The sequence below is a fragment of the Lipotes vexillifer genome, unplaced genomic scaffold (genome assembly GCF_000442215.2).
Source record: "Lipotes vexillifer unplaced genomic scaffold, Lipotes_vexillifer_v1.1 scaffold77, whole genome shotgun sequence".
Taxonomy (NCBI): domain Eukaryota; kingdom Metazoa; phylum Chordata; class Mammalia; order Artiodactyla; family Lipotidae; genus Lipotes; species Lipotes vexillifer.
In genome coordinates this window covers 1,503,934-1,524,524 of record NW_006792456.1, presented here as the reverse complement: position 1 = coordinate 1,524,524, position 20,591 = coordinate 1,503,934, and the positions used below count along the sequence as shown (strand labels likewise).

The following is a 20,591-nucleotide window of genomic DNA, read 5'->3' as shown; positions in this document are numbered from 1 at the left end:
TCTTTTCTCCACATCCTTATCAAGACTTGTTACCTTTTGATTTTTTGATAAGAGCCATCCTAATAGGTGTGAGGCGATACTTCATTGTGATTTTGATGCGCATTTCCCTGATGATTAGTGATGATCACTTTACATGGACCTGTTGGCTATTTTTCTGTCTCTAAAGAAATGTCTATTCAGTTCCTTTGCCCATTTTTAAATTGGGTTTTTTTTTTTTTTTTGCTATTGAGTTGTAGGAGGTCCTTACATGTTTTGGATATTAATCTCTCATCAGCAATTGTGTACAACTCTACACTTTTATTCTCCAACCCACATACTATGTTACTGGTATCAGAATTTCTTTTTATACTGTGTATCTATTAACAAGTTTCTGTAGTTGTAGTTATTCATAATATCTTGTCTTTACCTTTTATACTGCATTAAAAGTGATATATATACCACCATTAGATTATTCCATTGGTCTATATTTGCCTATATATTTACCTTCACAGTGAGATTTACACTTTCATATGCTTTCATTTTGTTGTTCAGTGTTCTTTCATTTCAACTTGAAGAGCTCCCTTTAGCATGTCTTAAAAGGCAGATCTAGTTTTGACGAACTCCTTCTTCAGTTTTTGTCTGGGAAAGTCTTTTTTCTTAATTTCTTTCTTTTTTTTTTTTTTGCGGTACGCGGGCCTCTCACTGTTGTGGCCTCTCCCGTTGTGGAGCACAGGCTCTTGGACGCACAGGCTCAGCGGCCATGGCCCATGGGCCCAGCTGCTCCACGGCATGTGGGATCCTCCCGGACCGGGGCACGAACCCGCGTCCCCTGTATCAGCAGGCGGACTCTCAATGACTGCGCCACTAGGGAAGCCCGTTTTTCTTTATTTCTGAAGGACAGCTTTGTCAGGTAAAGTATTCCTAGTTGGCGGTTTTTTTTTTCTTTCAGCACTTTGAATATATCATCCCATTCTCTACTGGCTTGCAAGGTTTTTGCTGAGAAATCAGCTGAAAACCTTCCTTTGTATGTGATGCATTTATTCTGTCTTGCTCTCAAAATTCTCTTCTCTTTGGTTTTTGACAGTTTTATAATAATGTATCTCGGTGAAGACCTCCTTGGATTGAATCTGGGGACATATGAGCTTCATAGACTTGGATGACCTTATCTTTCCCGATAAGTTTTTAGCCATTATTTCTTTAAACATGCTTTATTGTCCCTTTCTCTTTCTTCTCCTTGAGACTTCCATAATGTATATATTATTTTGCTTTATGGTGTCCCATAATTCATGTAGGCTTTCTTCACTCTTTTTCATTCATTCCTTTTTCTTTTTGTTCTGACTGGATTGATTTTAAACTGCCTGTCTTCAAGTTCTCTGATTTTTTCCTCTGCTTGATTCAAGTCTGCTGTTGAAGCTCTTTATTGATTTTTTTCAGTTTAGTCACCTGTATTCTTCAGCTCCAGAATTTCTTCTGGTACTTTTTTAGTTTCTCTTTGCTGAACTTATTTTGTTTATGTATTGTTTTCTTGATTCTGTTTAGTTATCTGTGTTCCCTTATAGCTCACCAAGCCTCTTTAACACAATTATTTTGAATTCTTTGTCAGGCAGTTCATAATTCTTTTTTATTTTTAGGGTTGGTTACTGGAACTTAATTTTGCATCTTGTCAAGTTTCCCTGACAGCTCTCACCTAGATTTTGGAAGTCTCATGGAGGTATTCTTGTCTGTGGATGGTTGTTAAATCAGTGTTTCTGTTGCAGGGATAAGGGCTGGAACTTCCTATCTGCCATCTTGCTGACCTCACTCCCCATCTTGCTCATATATTAAGCCAAGCTCATTCCTAAGTGATACATTAATTTCTTATGTCTTTCCTTTTTTCTGTCACAGGTCAGGACTTCTTTTTCCAGTTATCTCCAGCTGTTAGAACTATCCTTCTAAAACCAAGACCTGATCAAGACATTCCTCTGCTTAAAATAGCGACAAGACAAAAGATTCACTCCTTACACTGGGTGTATAGGTAGTAAATATTCTAACCCTGTGCAGTCCAATATGATATCCACTTGTCACAGAGACTGTTTAAATTAAAATCAGTAATTCCTCAGTCACACCATCTACATTTTAAGTGCTTAACAGCCATAGGTAGTGAGTGGCTACCTTGTTGGATGGCTAAAGAATAAACATTTCCATCATCATAGAAACCGAACAGCACTCTCCAGGCCTTTTATTTCAGCTTCTTTGTTGAAGAAGGGAAAAGGAAAAAACAGACAAAGACAAAGCGAACAGACTTAGACAAAGAGAAAAAAAGAGGGAGGAGAAAGGGGGCAAAAGATGGGAATATTTCACAATCAATAATACCGACTGCCACACTCAATGATATGAAAGTCTTAAAAAAGTTGGTTTCTAAATGCTTGTGTCAGATGGGTTTATTTTTTTGTGTTTTGAAGTCTCATTTTAATAAAACATGAGTAGTTATTAAAGTAAGTAACACAAAAGAGACACAAATCCACAAACTGTTCAATTCTGAATAAAAGCCAGTCTTTCGCAATAAAATCTACTCTGAAAATAAACATCAACTCAGACTTCCACTTTTGGCCAAGATGAAGTGACAGGAACTAGATTTACTCTTTTACCTTAAACAACAACAAAAACCCAGGCAAAATATATGAAACTACAATTGGTAATACAGTAGACATCAGCCAGTCAAAGACACTGAGAGATGGGTAACAAATGAGATGAGCCCTATGATACATGTTAGGTATTATTATTAATTACTGGGTCCTGCAAACTGAGTAAAAATCAACTTCTAAAAAACTGGAATTAACCACGTGTCCAGAGATTATGTTGTATATAGCAGCATGGAATAGTAAGACAGTCTTATCCCAGAGGTACACTCACCTCAGCTAACAATTAAAATTAGTCTACTACAATGCATTACTAAACCCACTTCAAAGTAATAATGTGCTTTCAGAGATAATGAACAAATAGTTCCTAAGAAATGTAACGAATAATTTAACATTCATCAATGAACTAAAAGTATTACCAGCATTATAAGTTGTCTGTAAAACATGCTTCATTTTCTTAGCAAGCCTGGTGAACAGAAGGAATAGCTAAATTAAAAGACTCAGCCTCTAACTGCAGTACAGCTAATAACTAACTATGTAAGTGACCTAACTCTTCCATGCCTATTTCTCCAATGGAACTAAAGTCCAGTGGTTACTAAAGTCAGACCACTCTCAAAATTCAAGCCACCATTTCTAATTGCCTGTTAAAGTTCTTTATTGGCATTAAAACAAATCTAATTTTCCTTAACCTGCTTCTCCAACAATGGCATTAATCTGGCTAGAAAAGTCATGCTCAAGCATTACGGCAAAATAATCGAGATATAAGACAAACTACAGGGAAATTCCTTTTTTGGATGTCAAACTATAACTTGATCTGAAAATAAGCCATTATAGAGTAACCCCAGTGAAATTACTCCAACTCTGGGTCACCAAAATCTATTCTAGAGAACACTTTTTTAAATTTACAGTCTTAAGAGTGCCCAATAACTCCTTTCCCATTAACGCCTGCTTACTCACATGGTCTCTCTCTCTTTTTTTTTTTTGGCGGTACGCAGGCCTCTCACTGTTGTGGCCTCTCCCGTTGCGGAGCACAGGCTCCGTGGCCACGGCTCACGGGCCCAGCCGCTCCGCAGCATGTGGGATCTTCCTGGACCGGGGCACGAACCCGTGTCCCCTGCATCGGCAGGTGGACTCTCAACCACTGCGCCACCAGGGAAGCCCCCCATGGTCTCTTTAACTTCTCTTTACACCACCATAGTAGCTTTGCAATTAAAACCGTCAATTTAGAACCAGTTTCTAAATACTTGCAATATTCTGGGGTCTAAGTCAGGGGTCATTAAACTACAAAACTACCTGGCTGGTTGTTCACTTTGTAAATAGTTTTACAGTAAAACATTTACTGGAATACAGCCACACCTATTCATTTTCAAACTGTCTATAGACAGTTCATACTAAAGTGGCAGAGTTATGACAGAGACCAGAGGGCCTACCAAGTCTTATTTACCTTTTGGTCCCTTAAGAAAAGTTTGCCATCCTTCATCTAAATAGCAACATTTAAGTGAGTTTAACCGCCGTTTCTGGGAGATAGTTCAAAGTTCTAGTTGTTTCTAAATCAAGTTTTAGAGAAATGATACTCCTGTTGGTTTCATCACACTCCAGCCTCATGCTATTCTTAGAAACACATACTTTTGTTTTTAAAGTACATTTAAGTGGGTGTAAGAATTTTTCAATATTGCCAAAAATACTGAAAATATATAATTAGCAACGGAGGGAAAATTTTGGGTATCTACACATGGAATTTAGAGATTATCCCGATTATCAGGTGACATCTCTATTTTCTGATTGGGAAACATAAAGAACATACTTTATTTCATTGCTTCTAAGACAGATTTCTTAAAATTTTAACTTCTTGATGTTGAGATATATTTTATAACCTACGGCATTACACACTCACTGTTAGCCAAGTGGCAATCATGACAAAGTTACATGAAAAATTTGTACTGACACTTTCTGGTAAGATCAAGAAAATATCAGAATCTGCGTAACTTAGATTCCATGTATATAGTAAATAAGAGGAGAAAGAAAGAATGGCAAGAGCAGGAAGAATATTCTGAGGTAACAGGATAAAAATAACTGATGTATGTTGTGGAAACACTACCAGTTTTTAAAAAACTATCTAAATGTAAGAATCATAAAAAAAGCTCATGCATATGAAATTTGCTCTTGCAGCTACTTGAATGAAGGTTACAAGTATTACAGAACCAATACTTCTTTCAATCCATTCTGATGTGTTCAGAGAAAGCAACAACTGTTCTTCAAATTCTACAGAAGAACTTAATCTAACTTCTTTAGTCTGTGAAATGGCAAAACAGCCTGGACAAAGAAAACTTAAGCTCATTTTTTAAAGTTGGGGGAATTTCTTGGTATGATGTTGAAGGAAATGTTACTTCTGTACTATTCCTGACACAAAGAAATAACCTGAATTGAATCATGAGGAAACATCAGACAAATCCAAAGTTTCGCATACTACAACAGAAAGTTTTCATTTTTGTATTGGGTAACAAGGGGATTACTGGGACAACGGATAAAATCTGAATTAGGACTGTAGTTAGATAACAGTATTGTAAAAATGTTATTTAATTTCCTGACTTTCCTGACTTGATAATTGTACAGTGGTAATGCAGAGTTTTAGTAGATAGACACCGAAGCAAACAGGGGTAAAGGAGCACTGTGACATCATTTCCATACCTTTTTCTTCAATGATTCAGAAAAAATTAATTATATATTTATGTATGCAAATATGTATATACAAATACAAGCAAAGAAAGACAATGATAAAGCAAATGAGAAATAAAGTATTAACAATTGGGAAATCTGAGTAAAGTGCATATGGGAGTTCTTTGTACTATTACTGCAATTTTTCTGTAAATTTAAAATTACTTCAAAATAAAAAGTTAAAAATTGACACAATTTTAAGAAATAAAGTGTGATACGTTCAATACAAAATACTGAACAGTCAACCCATAGAGATTAGCTTATGTATTTATTTTAAATTTCTTTTTATGGTAAATTTTGCTTTCCAGAATTAATTTGAAGCAAATTCCATGTATACAATTCTAGAAATAATTTAGTAAAAAATAAAATAACCCTAAGGCTAATATCATATCTATAGAAATTAACATATGAATTTATTCCTAAGTGAGAAATACACTGAAAATACCTGCCAAAATAAGCAGTTCAGCAGTAGCTGTATTACTTATCCAGTCAGATTCTAAAATAAGTTTTACTGAATGTTTCAAAGGTCATTAGCATAAAAATGTTTGAAATCTATCACACAGCAATTATTGCTAAATCTATCCTTCCAGCTTGGATAGAAATAATGACTATAGTAAAAAAAAGTTAATATTGCTATTTCCTTGTGTCTCAACACATATTTTAATACTGTAATCCATGTTTCTAAAACCAAATCTGCTCCCACAGTACCAGAAAGAAAAGTTTGAATGCTGTGCATTTATTTTAAGACAGCATCAAAATATCAACTGCCTGCTGAATACACAGGTAAGTTATTTCTTCTTTCCTTTAAACATTACTACCAACTCAGTATAGTAGAATTCAGCATGTAGAATCCTTAATTTTGGAAATTAAGAAAAAAGTAATTTATCTTCATTTGTGGGCTAACAATTATTTTGAGGCAACAAAAATTTTTAATTGGAAAATTGTTAGACCTCAGAAAATTCAGGGAAATGACCTTGAAGACTGTGACTACAAGAAAAAGAGAAATTAAAAAGGGACTTTTCATTGTTAACGATCAGTAACTGCTTCCCCATGTCTCATGCATCAACTAAATGTAAACAAGAAAATCTTTCTAATGAAAACAAATAAAAGCTGTAAAAGTTAAGAATTCTAAACTAGTAAATTATTATTCTCATAGTCTGAGAGATTTTATGTTGAACGCTCTTAATCCCACACATCACTAAGGATGAAGCAATAGAAGTGTTAATTTCAAAGTTATCTTTTGTAAAGGATGGCACTAAGATAAGAATATCAACAGTGAGATTATAAACTGATTAATAAGCTAGGTATTTATTTCTTTAAAGTCAGATTTAGCCATCACTTGGGTTTTTTAAACTTTAAAATATACTTAACACAAAATATTTCTTCTATTTCTTTTCTATTGCCTAAATAATAGCATTAGCCCAAACCAATTCTAAAATAAAATTGCTTTAAAAAAAAACCCCTGGAAATATCTAACAGATAGAACGTAAAAATCTAACTGGACGTTAATAAAAAATAAAACATATAAAACAACTACAGTTTAATTCAATAGTGACAAAACCATAAAAGAAATAACATTGGGAATCTAAACCTTCTTTAAGAAGGGACATAATTGTATTTCAGTTGTTTTCTACTTAACACTAATATATATTTAATATAAGAAAGGGTACTTCAATTACAGCTATATGTTCATTTTGTCTTTAAATAGAGATTAAGGGGAAAGTTTAAATATTTTTGTAGTGGGAAAACACAACATTGGTTTCATTATTAAATATTTATCCCCACTAAAAAAAAAAGACACATTTGAACCAGTAAAAGCACTTCTTAGTTATACTAGATAAGTGCCTGACCTAAGGGTTTAGAATTACATTTCATTAGTACTTGAAAACTTTTTTTAAAACCAAGAATTAAGAATTTGATTCGTTAAATCTCTTTATCTCAGTAATAGTTTGAACGCATTTTTTTTGTTTTTACAATAAACAAATCAACTGCCACATATTCTGGCCTTGTCAAAGTCACAACTGATCAGAAATCTATTATTATTCTTCATAAACAGTTAAAATTATGGTTATGACTTTTCTCTCAACAGTTTGCAAACACTATTTTATAGGTAATTCATATAGAACCAGAGCATTATCACTTACGTCATCACTCTGCTGGGCTTCCTGCATTACAAATTCTCGGACCATGGATGGACTAAACTCTACTAGATAAGAAAATATATCTGTAGCAGCTGATCTGACTTGCAAATCATCCATGCCCTGATAAAAGGAAAATCAGGTTACTTAAGAGACTGTGAACAAAAGTTATGCCTGCGTTCCCCCTTTTTCTCCCAAATCTATGCCAAACAAATTTTTGGATTTAGACATGGTACTGGAATCAAAACATATAATCTCTCCCATCCTTTTCTTTTACAAATATTAAAAACTTTAGGCAGCTCAATGATTAGTTTCTGCCAGTTTTTGTCTTTACCCCCACAAAAATAAATATTCAGAGAATTTAAATATAAGAATCAGCACAGGATTATAAAGCACTGCTTTACAAATGCTGTAAAAAAATTTGGGGGGTGGGAGGGAGGATTCTTGATTTAAATATATGCAAAAATATGAATGAGGTCTCCTAGTTAAGGCTTCAAAACTTTCCAGAAGCTGTCTTTGGTCCTGTTTGCCAGTTAGGCCTTAATAACTGATTCTCCCTTTTATGACTCTCCTAATAGAGGATGATTTTGAAAACAATCTGGGTATTTTCACTCTTTTCTATAACTCAGTTTTCTAAGGTAGTGATCTTGAATGCTTTTTCCCTATCAGTACATGAAGGATACATGATTCAAAGATAAAAATCTCCAGGTGACTCTGAAAATATTCCCTAACTTAGCAGTTCTCAAAGTATGGCCCAGGGAACCCTGGAGAGGGGTCTCACACACTGAAAAGGGGGGTTATAACACCCTTTTCAAAATTGCATGAGATTAAAACTATTTTCATAATATTATTTATTATGAAAATAAATATTAAGGCATTACTGGCCTTTTCCACTCCCAGTCTATCACAAGTATAGTGGGGTTTTCCAGAGGCTACAAGATGTAATATCGTTAACAGATTAAATGCAGACGCTGCTATGAGAACCTAGCTATCTTCTATTACGCCAGGCATCAAAGGGATTGGCAAAAAATGTGAAACATTGCCACTTGTCTCACTAAAATTTTTTTGTTTTGGAAAAGTTTTTTTTTTATGAAAGTTATATTAGTTATCTTAACATATAATGGGTTAATTATTATCATTTTAAAATGAGTTAATAAATACTTAAAATTTTTCTCAGTTTTAGTTTTTCATACAATAAATGCCAATGGATGAAGCTCATATAAACAAAAGTATGAGAGAGAATCACTCCCTTAACCCCATATTGCAGCACGAGCCCCCTTGGTCCAGTCTGCCCTTCTCCCATTCACTGGTCTAAAAAGGAAAGGTATTTTATTAGTTTCTATGAAACATACTTAATTTTGTTATAGAAGAGATAACAGTCTCGTAAAACCATGTGGGATTTTTATGTACTTGAAGCCATAATATATGAATCACATGTTAATATTACAGATTTAAGTTAATAAAAATCTGTAGAGGTTTTATGACTCACTACCAAATGAATCATAATCTAAAATTACAAAATTCAATATGCATTACTATAAAAAATTATTTCCCATCCACAATATAAATCTATTACAAATTCACAATTTCAAAAACATGAAAAGAAGCTATACAATTACCATTACAATTTCAAGAGCAGGAAGAATCCCCAACTTTGCCAAAGTTTTGAAAAATGCATCCCTGTTTTGAGGTTGTAATGTCTGAGAAAATGCACAAAATTCCTTGAAAAAATTAACCTGTAATGTTAGAAAGAATAGTGAGAAGTTGACACACATTAAAAGTAACTCTGAGGCAAACTGTAATGCGATCTACCACAGTGTGGAATTAACCTTCTCAGGGACCTAGAATTTTTAGGGTATCCTGGCTCCTCAAAACCTGAAGAACATAGAAACCATGCTATAATAAATGGTGGCTGGGTTTTCAGGGAACACTCATAAAGCACAATTCAATTTTTAAGAATTGTAAGGAACATCAGAGATTTCCTAGGATAAAGGGCTAATTTTATAAACGAGAAAACTGAGAAATAACTATACCAAAGATGATGTGGCTGATTTTAAGTCAGCAATCTTTCATTACTTCTTTAGTATCTGCTTATAAGGTTTGAAAAACTGGCAAACTGCTGGTACACAGCAATCACCATTCTCTTTCCCCAAAGCATGGTTTATATCTCAAAAAAGTGATTACCAACACATTCTAAAGAAGAAAAACACTTCCAAGAACCAATTCATCATTCGTTTATTCAAGAAGGATTCTCCCTACCTCTTGTTTAACAAAACAAAAAAAGCATCTCAATAATGTATCTACAACCATAAAAATGTATGAGTTTGTAGTTCTGTCCTAACATAAACCACGTCTTGATTTTGTAATTTATAAGGCACATATTCCCTCACTGGGAGGAATAAAACCACATCAAAATATCTCTAAAAACTTCTATGATATACAAAACAGTTAGTTTTAGAAACTTTGCAAATAATCATTTTATAGTATAATTTAAACACAGGTGACCCTTGAACAATACAGGGGTTGGGTGCCCGCCCTCCACTAAGTCAAAAACCTGTGTGTAATTCTATAGTAGGCCCTCCATATCTGTGGTTCCGCATCCAACCTTGGACCATGTAGTTCTGTAGTATTTACTATTGAAAAAAATCTGTGTCTAAGTGGAACCTGCAGTTCAAACCCATGTTGCTCAAGGGTCATCTGTTTATATCTTTCATATTAATTACAAAAATTTTTCTCTTAAATTAACAATTTCAATATTAAAAGCTGTGTATGCCAAAAGAGTAACTGCTCTTTAAGGGTGTGAATTTCCGTAATAAATAACTTACCAATTCACGTCGTTTATCATCATCCGTGGCCTCATCTGTTAATTGTGCAAAAACTTCAGACAAAAACTTTTCATCTTCCTACAATGAGAAAAATTACTATGAATTTAATAAAAGTATAAAGTTATACTCATTTATATGATTTCACAAACTATAATAAAAGCTGAAAACCTAAGAGCAATTCCATTACAAAACCTAAAATTCCAGGTATATTCTTATAATTTTCAAAACTTGACTACACCATTCAATATTAGTTAGACATATTAATATCTTATTTAATCAGAAACCTCAACTATAAAGAACTCTTTGAAAAACAAAAAGTAGATGTTCAAGAGGTCATGCATGAAAACTCTATTTACCTTAACCGAGAGCCTCTCTAGCTCCCTTTCAGGGTCTATTTATTTACGCTTAATTTAAACGTAATTCAAACAAGTCTGAAGATCTCATTATTAGTCCACAGTGGATTAGAAAAATGAGAGTTACAAACACGGCAATAAAGAACACTGAATTCTGGCAGTGATAAGATTATAAAGGTTAACTGTGATTATCTTTTGGTGATGGATTATGAGTGATTTTCTTTTTTGCTCATCTGTATTTTCCAATTTTCTATAATAAATATGGACAATTAAATTACAAAGGAAAAACTGACATGAATATTGATATCTGGCTATTTCATAAAATGCCTCTCATGGGCCAGAAATGAGTAAAACTTGGTTTATATAACTTTCACAAATAGACCTATGACAGAATGTATAAAATGACATAGAAAGTTATACATATTTACAGATTAGTTTACATAATTTATTTTCAAAACATAAAAAGCATTATGATTTACTATTATGGATTTGGCAACTCTTCTGAAGTCAAAAGCAGTCATTTGAAAGCTACACTTGAGCTTCTGTCACTGGGTCCTTTCTATGGGTTTATTTCCAGTCTCCTGAGACTATAACTTTTTCTGTCAGCAAGTGAAATGGCACCCTGAATTGTACAGTATGGTTTTAAAAAGTGGGTCCCATGTATTATAAATGGAACCTAATGTGTAAGTCCAACTTGCCTCACACTTATTACTGTGGAATAATGAAAAACTGCCTGGTGAAAGAATTATCTGGGAAGTAAATCCTATACAAAAGTAAAGTTATAATAGTGAATAATGGTTGGAAGTATCATGAAATGGAATCTCATAGGTAAGTACTAAGACAGACATTCTTAACTTTTTGGTCTCAGGACCCCTTCAAACACTTAAAAACTACTGAGGACCCCAAAGAGCTTTTATTATGTGGGTTATGTTTATCAGTACTTACCATAATTAAAACTGAGATGCTTAAAAACATTATTTTTCATTAAAAAATAAACTATTATGTTTGTATAAATATTTTTTTATGAGAAACAACTGTATCATCCAAAATCATAAACATTTAGAAAGAAGAGTGGCTTTGTTTTACATTTTTGCAAATCTCTTTAATGTTTGGCTTAACAGAAGACAGCTAGATTCTCACATCTCCTTCGGCATTCAATCCATTGTGATATGTTTTTTTTTTGTTTTTTTTTTTGCAGTATGCGGGCCTCTCACTGTTGTGGCCTCTCCCATTGTGGAACACAGGCTCCGGACACGCAGGCTCAGCGGCCATGGCTCATGGGCCCAGCCGCTCCGCGGCATGTGGGATCCTCCCGGACCGGGGCACAAGCCCGTGTCCCCTGCATCGGCAGGCGGACTCTCAACCACTGCGCCACCAGGGAAGCCCGGTATGTTGCTTTGGTTGAAGTACGTGAAGAAAATACAGCCTCACGGTGACAGGAAGTTGGAAAAGGAAAAACTTCACAGACATCTCTGAAACGGCTTCAGGTACTCCCAGGGGTCCACAGACATTACTTGAGAACCACTAACTACACTAAGTACTATATAGTAGCAGCTCAATAAACTTAGTGACTGATGTGTAAATAACAAAGGCAGTTATGCAGGAAACTGTTAGTATACTATCACAAGTAAAGCAAAATCTTCAAAATCATGCTTACCAAACTGTTAGGGTATAAAGGATTAACATGATATAAACATGGTATAAGACTCCTACTTTACAACTCAAGGAGAGAGAATAAAATCAACCTCTATAGCAAATAATCTATCATTTACTGAAAATTAATGAATGTTTCTCAATTCTGGCTGCACATCTGAATTATTTCGGAAGCTTTAAGCACACACACTCACACATATCCCCAGGAATAACAAGGCCTCACAAAATGGAATAAAAAATATTAAAAAAAAAAAACAGCTGCCTCTGTTTCACATGATGAAAAAGTTCTGGAAATGGATAGTGGTGATGGCTGCATAACACTGTGAATGTACTTAATGCTATGAAGTGAACACTTAAAAATTGTTAAAATTTTGAATTTTAGGTCATGTATGCTCTACCACAATTTTTTAAATGCAAAAAACAAAAAGTTAAAAAAAAAAACCAAGCTGCATGATAGGACATTTAGAAATATAAAAGGTCACATTAAGAAATGATTCTTCTTCAGAAAACTATGAGATAAAGCGCCCTGTTTTCTACGCTTGATAGTACAATTAAAGTAAACAAAAGAAATCTTTCAAAACGAAGGAATGAACACCAGCTTAACTATTAAGGGGACTAAATATCTGAAAACAAAATTATGAAGAACACCTCAGTTTACTTACCTGCAACATGCTGACTATTTCAACTTTGTTGAAGAAAATAAAAGATGTAAGAGTAGAAAGAAAATTCTCTTCAAAAACTGATGGTGTAGGTAAAATGATGTCCTGAATGTACTGTACCCTGTAAGTCTGATGTATTTTTTGCCTTAGTTCAGAGTCTGTTATTGGTATAACTTCCTTAAACTTTGCAGTTTTGGTCAAGAATTCTCTGTGCCTTTTTGGCTGAGCCAAAGCAGGGTCATATTCAAGGCATCCCACGACATCCATGATACACTCATCAGAAAACATTACCTCAAAGAGAGTTGCCTTATTTAGGAATAAGATTCCTCTAATAATTTCATACAAATGGTGTAAGCCTTCAGTGTTTTCTAGGTTCTCACAAGCTTGGAACAGCTGCAGTAGTTTTTTAATATAGCCTTCATTTTCCAAGGCCAGAGCCAGCTTTTCCCTACGGATAGGTGAGGAGAGAACTGAGGTAACTAAGTCAGCAATCTCTTCAAGTTTATTGAGTTCACATGTGGGCAGGTCAATCAGATGACTGGTTTCAGGCATTTCTTCAAATCGTTCTTCTTCTGATTCATCAATGAGGTCCTGTGTGACTTCCACTGATGGATCCTTACCTTGAACCTAAAAATATCCAAGTACAGCTGGTTACCTTAAAATACAAAAGAATTCAGAATTTTGGGAATCAAATCACTGATCATTCAATTTCTTAAAAAATAAATTTCTTTTTTTTGGGCCACGACTCACAGCATGTGGGATCCTAGTTCCCGACCAGGGATTGAACCCCTGCCCCCACTAGACTGCTGGAAGTCCCCTGACTAGTGAATTTAAGTAAAAATCAATACTTTCAAGGAATCAATACTAATAGTCATTGTTAATTAAAAGTGAAGTCTAGAGGGGGAAAATACAACTAGTTTAGAGTCAGTTATTTGAGTCTCAAGTTACTGACTGCAGATGGTTTCACCTCTAAATTTCCCAACTTACAACTTGAGGTTAACTCTGAACCCTAATAACCTGAATATTTCAGCTAACGTTATGTTGTTTGATATTAAATTACGTAATAACCACTTGCAGTTGTTTATTAAATTCACTCTACCTAGCAGAGTGAATTTTGCAGAAAGTAAGTCTCTTCTGTTGGTCCCCCAAAATTACTATGTATGACAAAGCACCATCACACTGGCTTAACAAGGACACTACTGAGTTCAATCCAAATTAAAACCCAACTCCTCGTATATTCAAGAGTAAGAAAATATGATTTCCTCAAAATATTTTTGAAATTCACTTTTGGAAAAGTATTTGCTTTTGCTCTGAGCCTGAAGCTGATAAACAGACTAATAAAGTCTATTCTTTTAAAAACTGGCATTCATTTAACATCTGTGATAAAGCCTCCAAGTATTATCTAGATAAAAATCACAACATAATGAATGAAGAACTACTTTATGATTCAGGGTGACTACTTTATGATTCAAGAAAAGCATGGCTAACAAATTTTCTATAAGGAATTACTCTAACAAAAAATGTTTAGAACTTTACTTTTCATAAATTTTTCTAATTCATAATCCAAGAGTGCAATCATCCTTTCCTCTCCACCTTAAAACATCCCGGATATCCTAAGCAGAAAAAGTTCCACAAATTTCCAAATCTGCCAAAGCAACATATGAAAAAAGACCTAAGAACTCAGAGAAAAAAGTAGACGGATATACTGATGCATACAAGATACTTTTTTTCCCTAGAGGAATGAGAGTATTTCTTTTACTTCTGAGTTCTCAACAGAGTAGCTGGGCTTAGGGAGGATGACACATAAATATAAGAGAAAATATAAATAACAAGGTCATAAGAACAGTTCAGATAAAATGCCTTGGAAACTCAGAGGAAGGGAAATTCCAGCTCTTGGGATGTGGGTGAGCAGAGAACACAAGGAAGGAATCATAAAAGCAGTGGCATTTCATAGAGGAATGAAACTGGGTCATTTGTAGAGTCGTGGATGGATCTAGAGACTGTCATACAGAGTGAAGTAAGTCAGAAAGAGAAAAATAAATATCGTATATTAATGCATATATGTGGAATCTAGAAAAATGGTACAGATGAACCAGTTTGCAGGGCAGAAACAGAAACACAGATGTAGAGAACAAACGTATGGACCCCAAGGGGGGAAAGTGGCGGGGGTGGTGGTGGGATGAACTGGGAGATTGGGATTGACATGTATACAGTAATATGTATAGAACAGATAACTAATAAGAACGTGCTGTATAAAAAAATAAATAAAATAAAATTCAAAAAAAGAAAAAAAAGCAGTGGCATCTGAGATTTTAAGTGGATCTTCAAAGATAGGTAAGATTCTGAGGGGAGATAAAGGTACTCAAAGTGCAAGGGGAAGAGCACAGAGCCAGAGAAATGGAAATATGTGACATGCATATGGCAAACAGCAAAAATGGAAATGTAGACTCTAGCCAGATCATGAAAAGTCAAGCTAAAAGACCTGCATTACTGTTCAGGGAAGTGAATGTGTAGCACTGTCCTTTAGAAAATTAACCTGGCATCAGCTGCATGAGACAAATTTGAAAATATAGATAAATTAGGGTGTTATTCCAAAGGCTACATGAACAACTGAATTTGGATAGTGATGTTGGGACAGATATGGGATTGCTACAAAAGAGAGAAGGAAACACAATGACCCTATAGTTTTAAACCCATCACTGGGAAGATTATGGCTTCTTTAACAAAAACTGGGAATGTGGGAGAGGAATGTTAGGAAGAGTTCAGTTTTATTAAGTTTGAGTTCTTTGAATATCCAGCTGGCAATTCAATCTGTGGGCCTACTACTCTGGAAAAAGAATAGGACAGAAGATAGAGATTTGGCATTAGGGTTAACAGTTAAAGCCAGAAGACTCTGACACTAACCAGAGAAGAGAGAAAACGTAGTGTGAGGGGAAGGAAGAAGAATCAGAGGTTACAAAGAACAAATAAGAGGAAACCAGGAGTTAACTTACACGTTTCAAATGAACATAGTTTGCATATGTTTAAGAATAAAAGCACAGCTCCAGAACCATGCATGTAACCACTAGGTTACAGCATGTTTATTTCTTTGTTATCTAGTATTATCCCTTACAAGCTTCCTGGATTCATCCTGAACGTAACCCTGACTGATCTAATCTGTCAACATCACATAAACCCAAGTGTCTACCTGGATGACAATAGTGCTGTCCACCAGATATTTCTGGTTCTCTCCCTCTTGTGGCACGTGAGTTCATTGCTTCCATGAAGTTACATGTAGCTGTGTGACTTGCTTTGGCCAATAAAATGTGAGCAAAGTGCCATGTATAACTTCTGGGAAGAGCTTTCAAAAACCAGTGCGCTGATTTGCCACCTTTCTTTCCCACTTTGCAATAATCATGGAAGTATTAAAATGAATTCTCTATCAACTTGGGTCCCTGAGAGGCTCTGTTGAGCACAGCCCCTTCCTCTCCAATATTGGTCAAACAGCATTAAGGGGGCTTCCCTGGGTGCAGTGGTTAAGAATCCACCTGCCAATGCAGGGGACACGGGTTCGAGCCCTGGTTCGGGAAGATCCCACATGCCACGGAGAAACTAAGCCCGTGCGCCAGAATCCAATCCACCTGCCAATGCAGGGGACACGGGTTCGAGCCCTGGTTCGGGAAGATCCCACATGCCACGGAGAAACTAAGCCCGTGCGCCACAACTACTGAACCTGCGCTCTAGAGCCCACGAGTCACAATTACTGAGCCCACGCACCACAATTACTGAAGCCCGTGCGCCTAAAGCCCATGCTCTGCAACGAGAAGCCACTGCAGTGAGAAGCCTGAGCACTGAAACCAAGAGTAGCCCCCGCTCACTGCAGCTAGAGAAAGCCCCCGTGCAGCAACGAAGACCCAACGCAGCCAAAAATAAATAAATTAAAAGAAAACAGCATTAAGGAATAAACCAAACTTCTGTTGTGATGAGGTTCATGGTAAGTCCACACTATCAGTAGGCTTCTCGATGAAAATTTCTCTTTTCCACACTCCTATCCTAGTTCCTTATAGCTACTGCTTTAATTTTTTTCCCTTTTCAAGGGTCAAACACTATTACTTTCCCCTTTAAGTCTCGTAAGAGAGAACTTTTTCCCTTTGGGAAAAAAAGAGGCCATCAGTACTCAACTTCCTCCAACATTCTTCTTTTCCATCTCACAACTTACCTTCATTCGATTCCTTCATCTGTTTCAAAGAAAATGTCTCTACCATTTTCTGAGGTTAGAACTTCCATATGTACTTCTGATTTTACGCTTTCTAAGAGCTCAATATGTATCAATTATCTTAGCTCTTTTTTAAAAAATTAATTAATTTGGTTGTGCTGGGTTTTAGTTGCCAGCAGGTAGGCTCCTTAGTTGTGGCTTGCCAGCTCCTTAGTTGTGGCATGTGGGCTCCTTAGTTGTGGCATGTGAACTCTTAGTTGCAGCATGCATGTGGGACCTAGTTCCCTGAACAGGGATCGAACCCAGGCCCCCTGCACTGGGAGTGCAGAGTCTTAACCACTGTGCCACCAGGGAAGTCCCTTAGCCCTTGTTTTTGTAATTTCTCTCCCCACACAATGATTCTTTTGTTCTATCATTCACCATTCCCCCTAAGATACTTATTGCTCTTTGAGCTGTCAAGAGGAGTTCTATTTTCTTATTATAAGGGGTTAAGAAATGACAAAGAAATAGGTTTTTTATTTAAACTGTTCTTTCAAAGATCAGCAATGACCTCCCAGAATTAAAAAGTAAAACACAACGTATGGTTCTGTTGAATACAACACAGTAGCTGGGAGTGATAAACTAAATGTATACTCAGCAACATGGCTAGATCTTAAAAGTACAGTACTGAGTTGTGCAGTAAAAAATTAACCTTGCTAGACCAGCAGAGTGGCCAAACCTAACATTCCTTTCAAAGGCGGAAAAGTTTGCATAAAAATCAATGACAAATGGGGAGGAGAAATGTTAACAGAGGGCAAAGGAATAAATAAATAGGTAATGTAATGAAGGAAGTCTAATATTAACACTGGTGCCTTACAAAAAGCTCAGAGTAAGAGATGATATTCTCTTAGCTCAATTGTAACAGATGCCTGGAACGGTGAAGCCATATGTTTCCCAAGTCTACCATTGCTCCTGGGACGCAACAAGGTCGAATGGAAGTCTGTAAGTCTACTTGATAGAGCTGACACCATGCTGGGAGACACTGTCATACAATATGATTAACTGGACCAATTACTAATGACTGAGTGGGATTCTTATAATGTGCCAGTATCTACTGACTCTTACTTTTCTCAGGTTACATCTACTACCATACCGCAATATGGTATAACACTGCCACTGTTGATCCAACTACCTCATGTACATAAGCCTTATGATAATATTGATATTATCATCAAATGTATTAGGAAACCAAATTAAAGCCTCCTCAGCATGTAATGTTGATAGAAAATGACTGGCATGAGGAGTAAGTGGACTTACTAACTGTTAACCATCAGCTAATTTCTATACTAAAGAGTTCTCTACGAGTTTACCATAAGGTACAAACTGTGGTAGATCAAGGACGGTAATGAGCAGTCAAAATAGTGCAAAAATATAAAAAGTAAATCATGGCTTTATAGGACAGAATAGTTGTTTCTTTAAATCTACTCCTAGCCCAGACTGACTCCTCCAAATGTTAGGCATACTCATACTGATACTATTGCTCTGTCATATAAATGCTACACTAAGTGTAGATGCTTAGACAAATATGACCATTTTGCTGTAAGAGTCTTGGCCAAGGGCCAAAGCGTGGCCTTTGCAGTAAAGAACTAATCTTGCCCAAAGAAAGGTTTGGACGTTGCCTAACTCCTGAGAGTCAACCTCTAAGCACTCTGAATATCCTATCTGTTGGGAGTTTTTTTGTTTACCTGGGGACCTTGGGCTATGCTGGACAGTCCACATACATGTGTGGATAACTGTATGGTTTATGGAGGAGATCTTGGGCCACACAACATCAGCTCAACCTCTGGGAGTGCTGGAAGCTAGAGTTAGCCACATGGGTATTCAGCCTGCTTATATGACTAACACCCCAATGAAAATGCTGGGCACAAAGGTTTGGGTAAGCTTCCCTGGTCAGTAATACTCTGTACAAGTTGCCACCCATCGTTGCTGTGAGAAGTTAAATGCTGTCTGCATGACTATTCTGAAAAGAGAAAATTGGATACTGACGCCTGGAACTCTCCTAGACTCTGCCCGATGTGCCTTTTCCCAATGGTAATTTTAACCTGAATCACATCATTGTAATAAACTGCACCATGAGTATGATAGCTTTGTGGAGTTCTCTAAGTCTTTCTAGTGAATTAATGAACCTGTGAGTGGTCTTGGGGACCTCCCGAACTACATGAGTGAAAAGAGTAAAAAACAAATTTCAGCGAAAAGTTCTAAGACAAAAGTACAAAGTCATTAAGAATATATATATATATATATCTATCCAAGAACATATATTAAACAGCATGTGCTGAGGTGTGGGGAGGGGAAAAGTGGGGCAAAGTATAACTGAATATGCTGATCACTGGAAAATATATCCACAATATAAATTTATGTTCTAGCGGGCATGTAATTCAACACCGTAGTTCTAAATAAGATGTTTGTCTTCTGTTTTATTCACTCATTCTTCAAATATATACCGAGTACATACACAACGTGTGCCAGTTGCCATGCTGGTATTGGAGGGAGAAAACAAAATATCACGTTTCAGTAATTTATCATAAAAAAGGTTAGTCTTTATATACTGCTATTAATATTCTGAACAGCCTTATAAATATTATGGAAAAGTAATCTTTCATTTTGAAATTATTGCCTTCATTATTTACATGGAATATTTTCCCCCCCATTTCATAGATGAATGAATTCATGGTTTAAGTTTATTGAATTAAGAACAGAACAGCAAGTATTTATGAACTGCATATGTATGTCTGCAATAGAGGTCACTTCTTTTTAGATCTTACACCTCACTTTACAGAAGACTTTGCAAACATAAAATTCAATCTCAATCCTTGGAGAGCACATGAGATAAAAAAGGGTAAAAATGAGGACCTTCTTGCCATCACCATCCACAGGTTTAAAAACAGGCAAAACAAAAAGGTGAAATATTAACAATTAGGATTATATTCTTATGTATATTGTACAAATTAAAGAAATATCATATTTACTAATGTTTTCAACTGTTCATCAACTAGAATTCTAGTATGTATGTATACTAATAATGCTCCGGCAATACATGATGCATACATAGTCAGATATGAGGTAGGAAAGAAACAAACCATCTACTCCCAGATAAGAAAAGTTTAGTGATCTAGAGCCATATGTCAAATAAACTTTCTATGGAATGGTAAGATTCTTACTACACTTTCATAGGCCACTTTATTACGCTGTTTGGCACTGTTATTGGGAGGACCAAGGAAAAAAAATGATTGTGGTCAGATCCATAAAACTAACTCAAGAACCGTCAGTGACGGCTTCCCTGGTGGCACAGTGGCTGGGAGTCTGCTTGCCAATGCAGGGGACACGGGTTCGAGCCCTGGTCCAGGAAGATCCCACATGCCGTGGAGCAACTAAGCCCACGTGCCACAACTACTGAGCCTGCGCTCTAGATCCCAC

At 35.9% G+C, this 20,591-nt stretch overlaps 1 protein-coding gene across 2 annotated transcripts in view; it reads right to left on the bottom strand.

Moving 5' to 3' along the window:
* The window catches only part of PPP4R3B (protein phosphatase 4 regulatory subunit 3B), a 66,069-nt gene that overhangs the window by 29,976 nt on the left and 15,502 nt on the right, over positions 1-20,591 (bottom strand). For both annotated transcript variants that reach the window (XM_007465660.1, XM_007465659.1), the window contains exons 4-7: positions 12,944-13,567; positions 10,276-10,353; positions 9,070-9,186; positions 7,457-7,573 (exon numbers count right to left, since the gene is read on the bottom strand). In XM_007465660.1, coding sequence (XP_007465722.1) covers positions 7,457-7,573; positions 9,070-9,186; positions 10,276-10,353; positions 12,944-13,567 — 936 coding nt within the window. The remainder of the gene's footprint in view (positions 1-7,456; positions 7,574-9,069; positions 9,187-10,275; positions 10,354-12,943; positions 13,568-20,591) is intronic.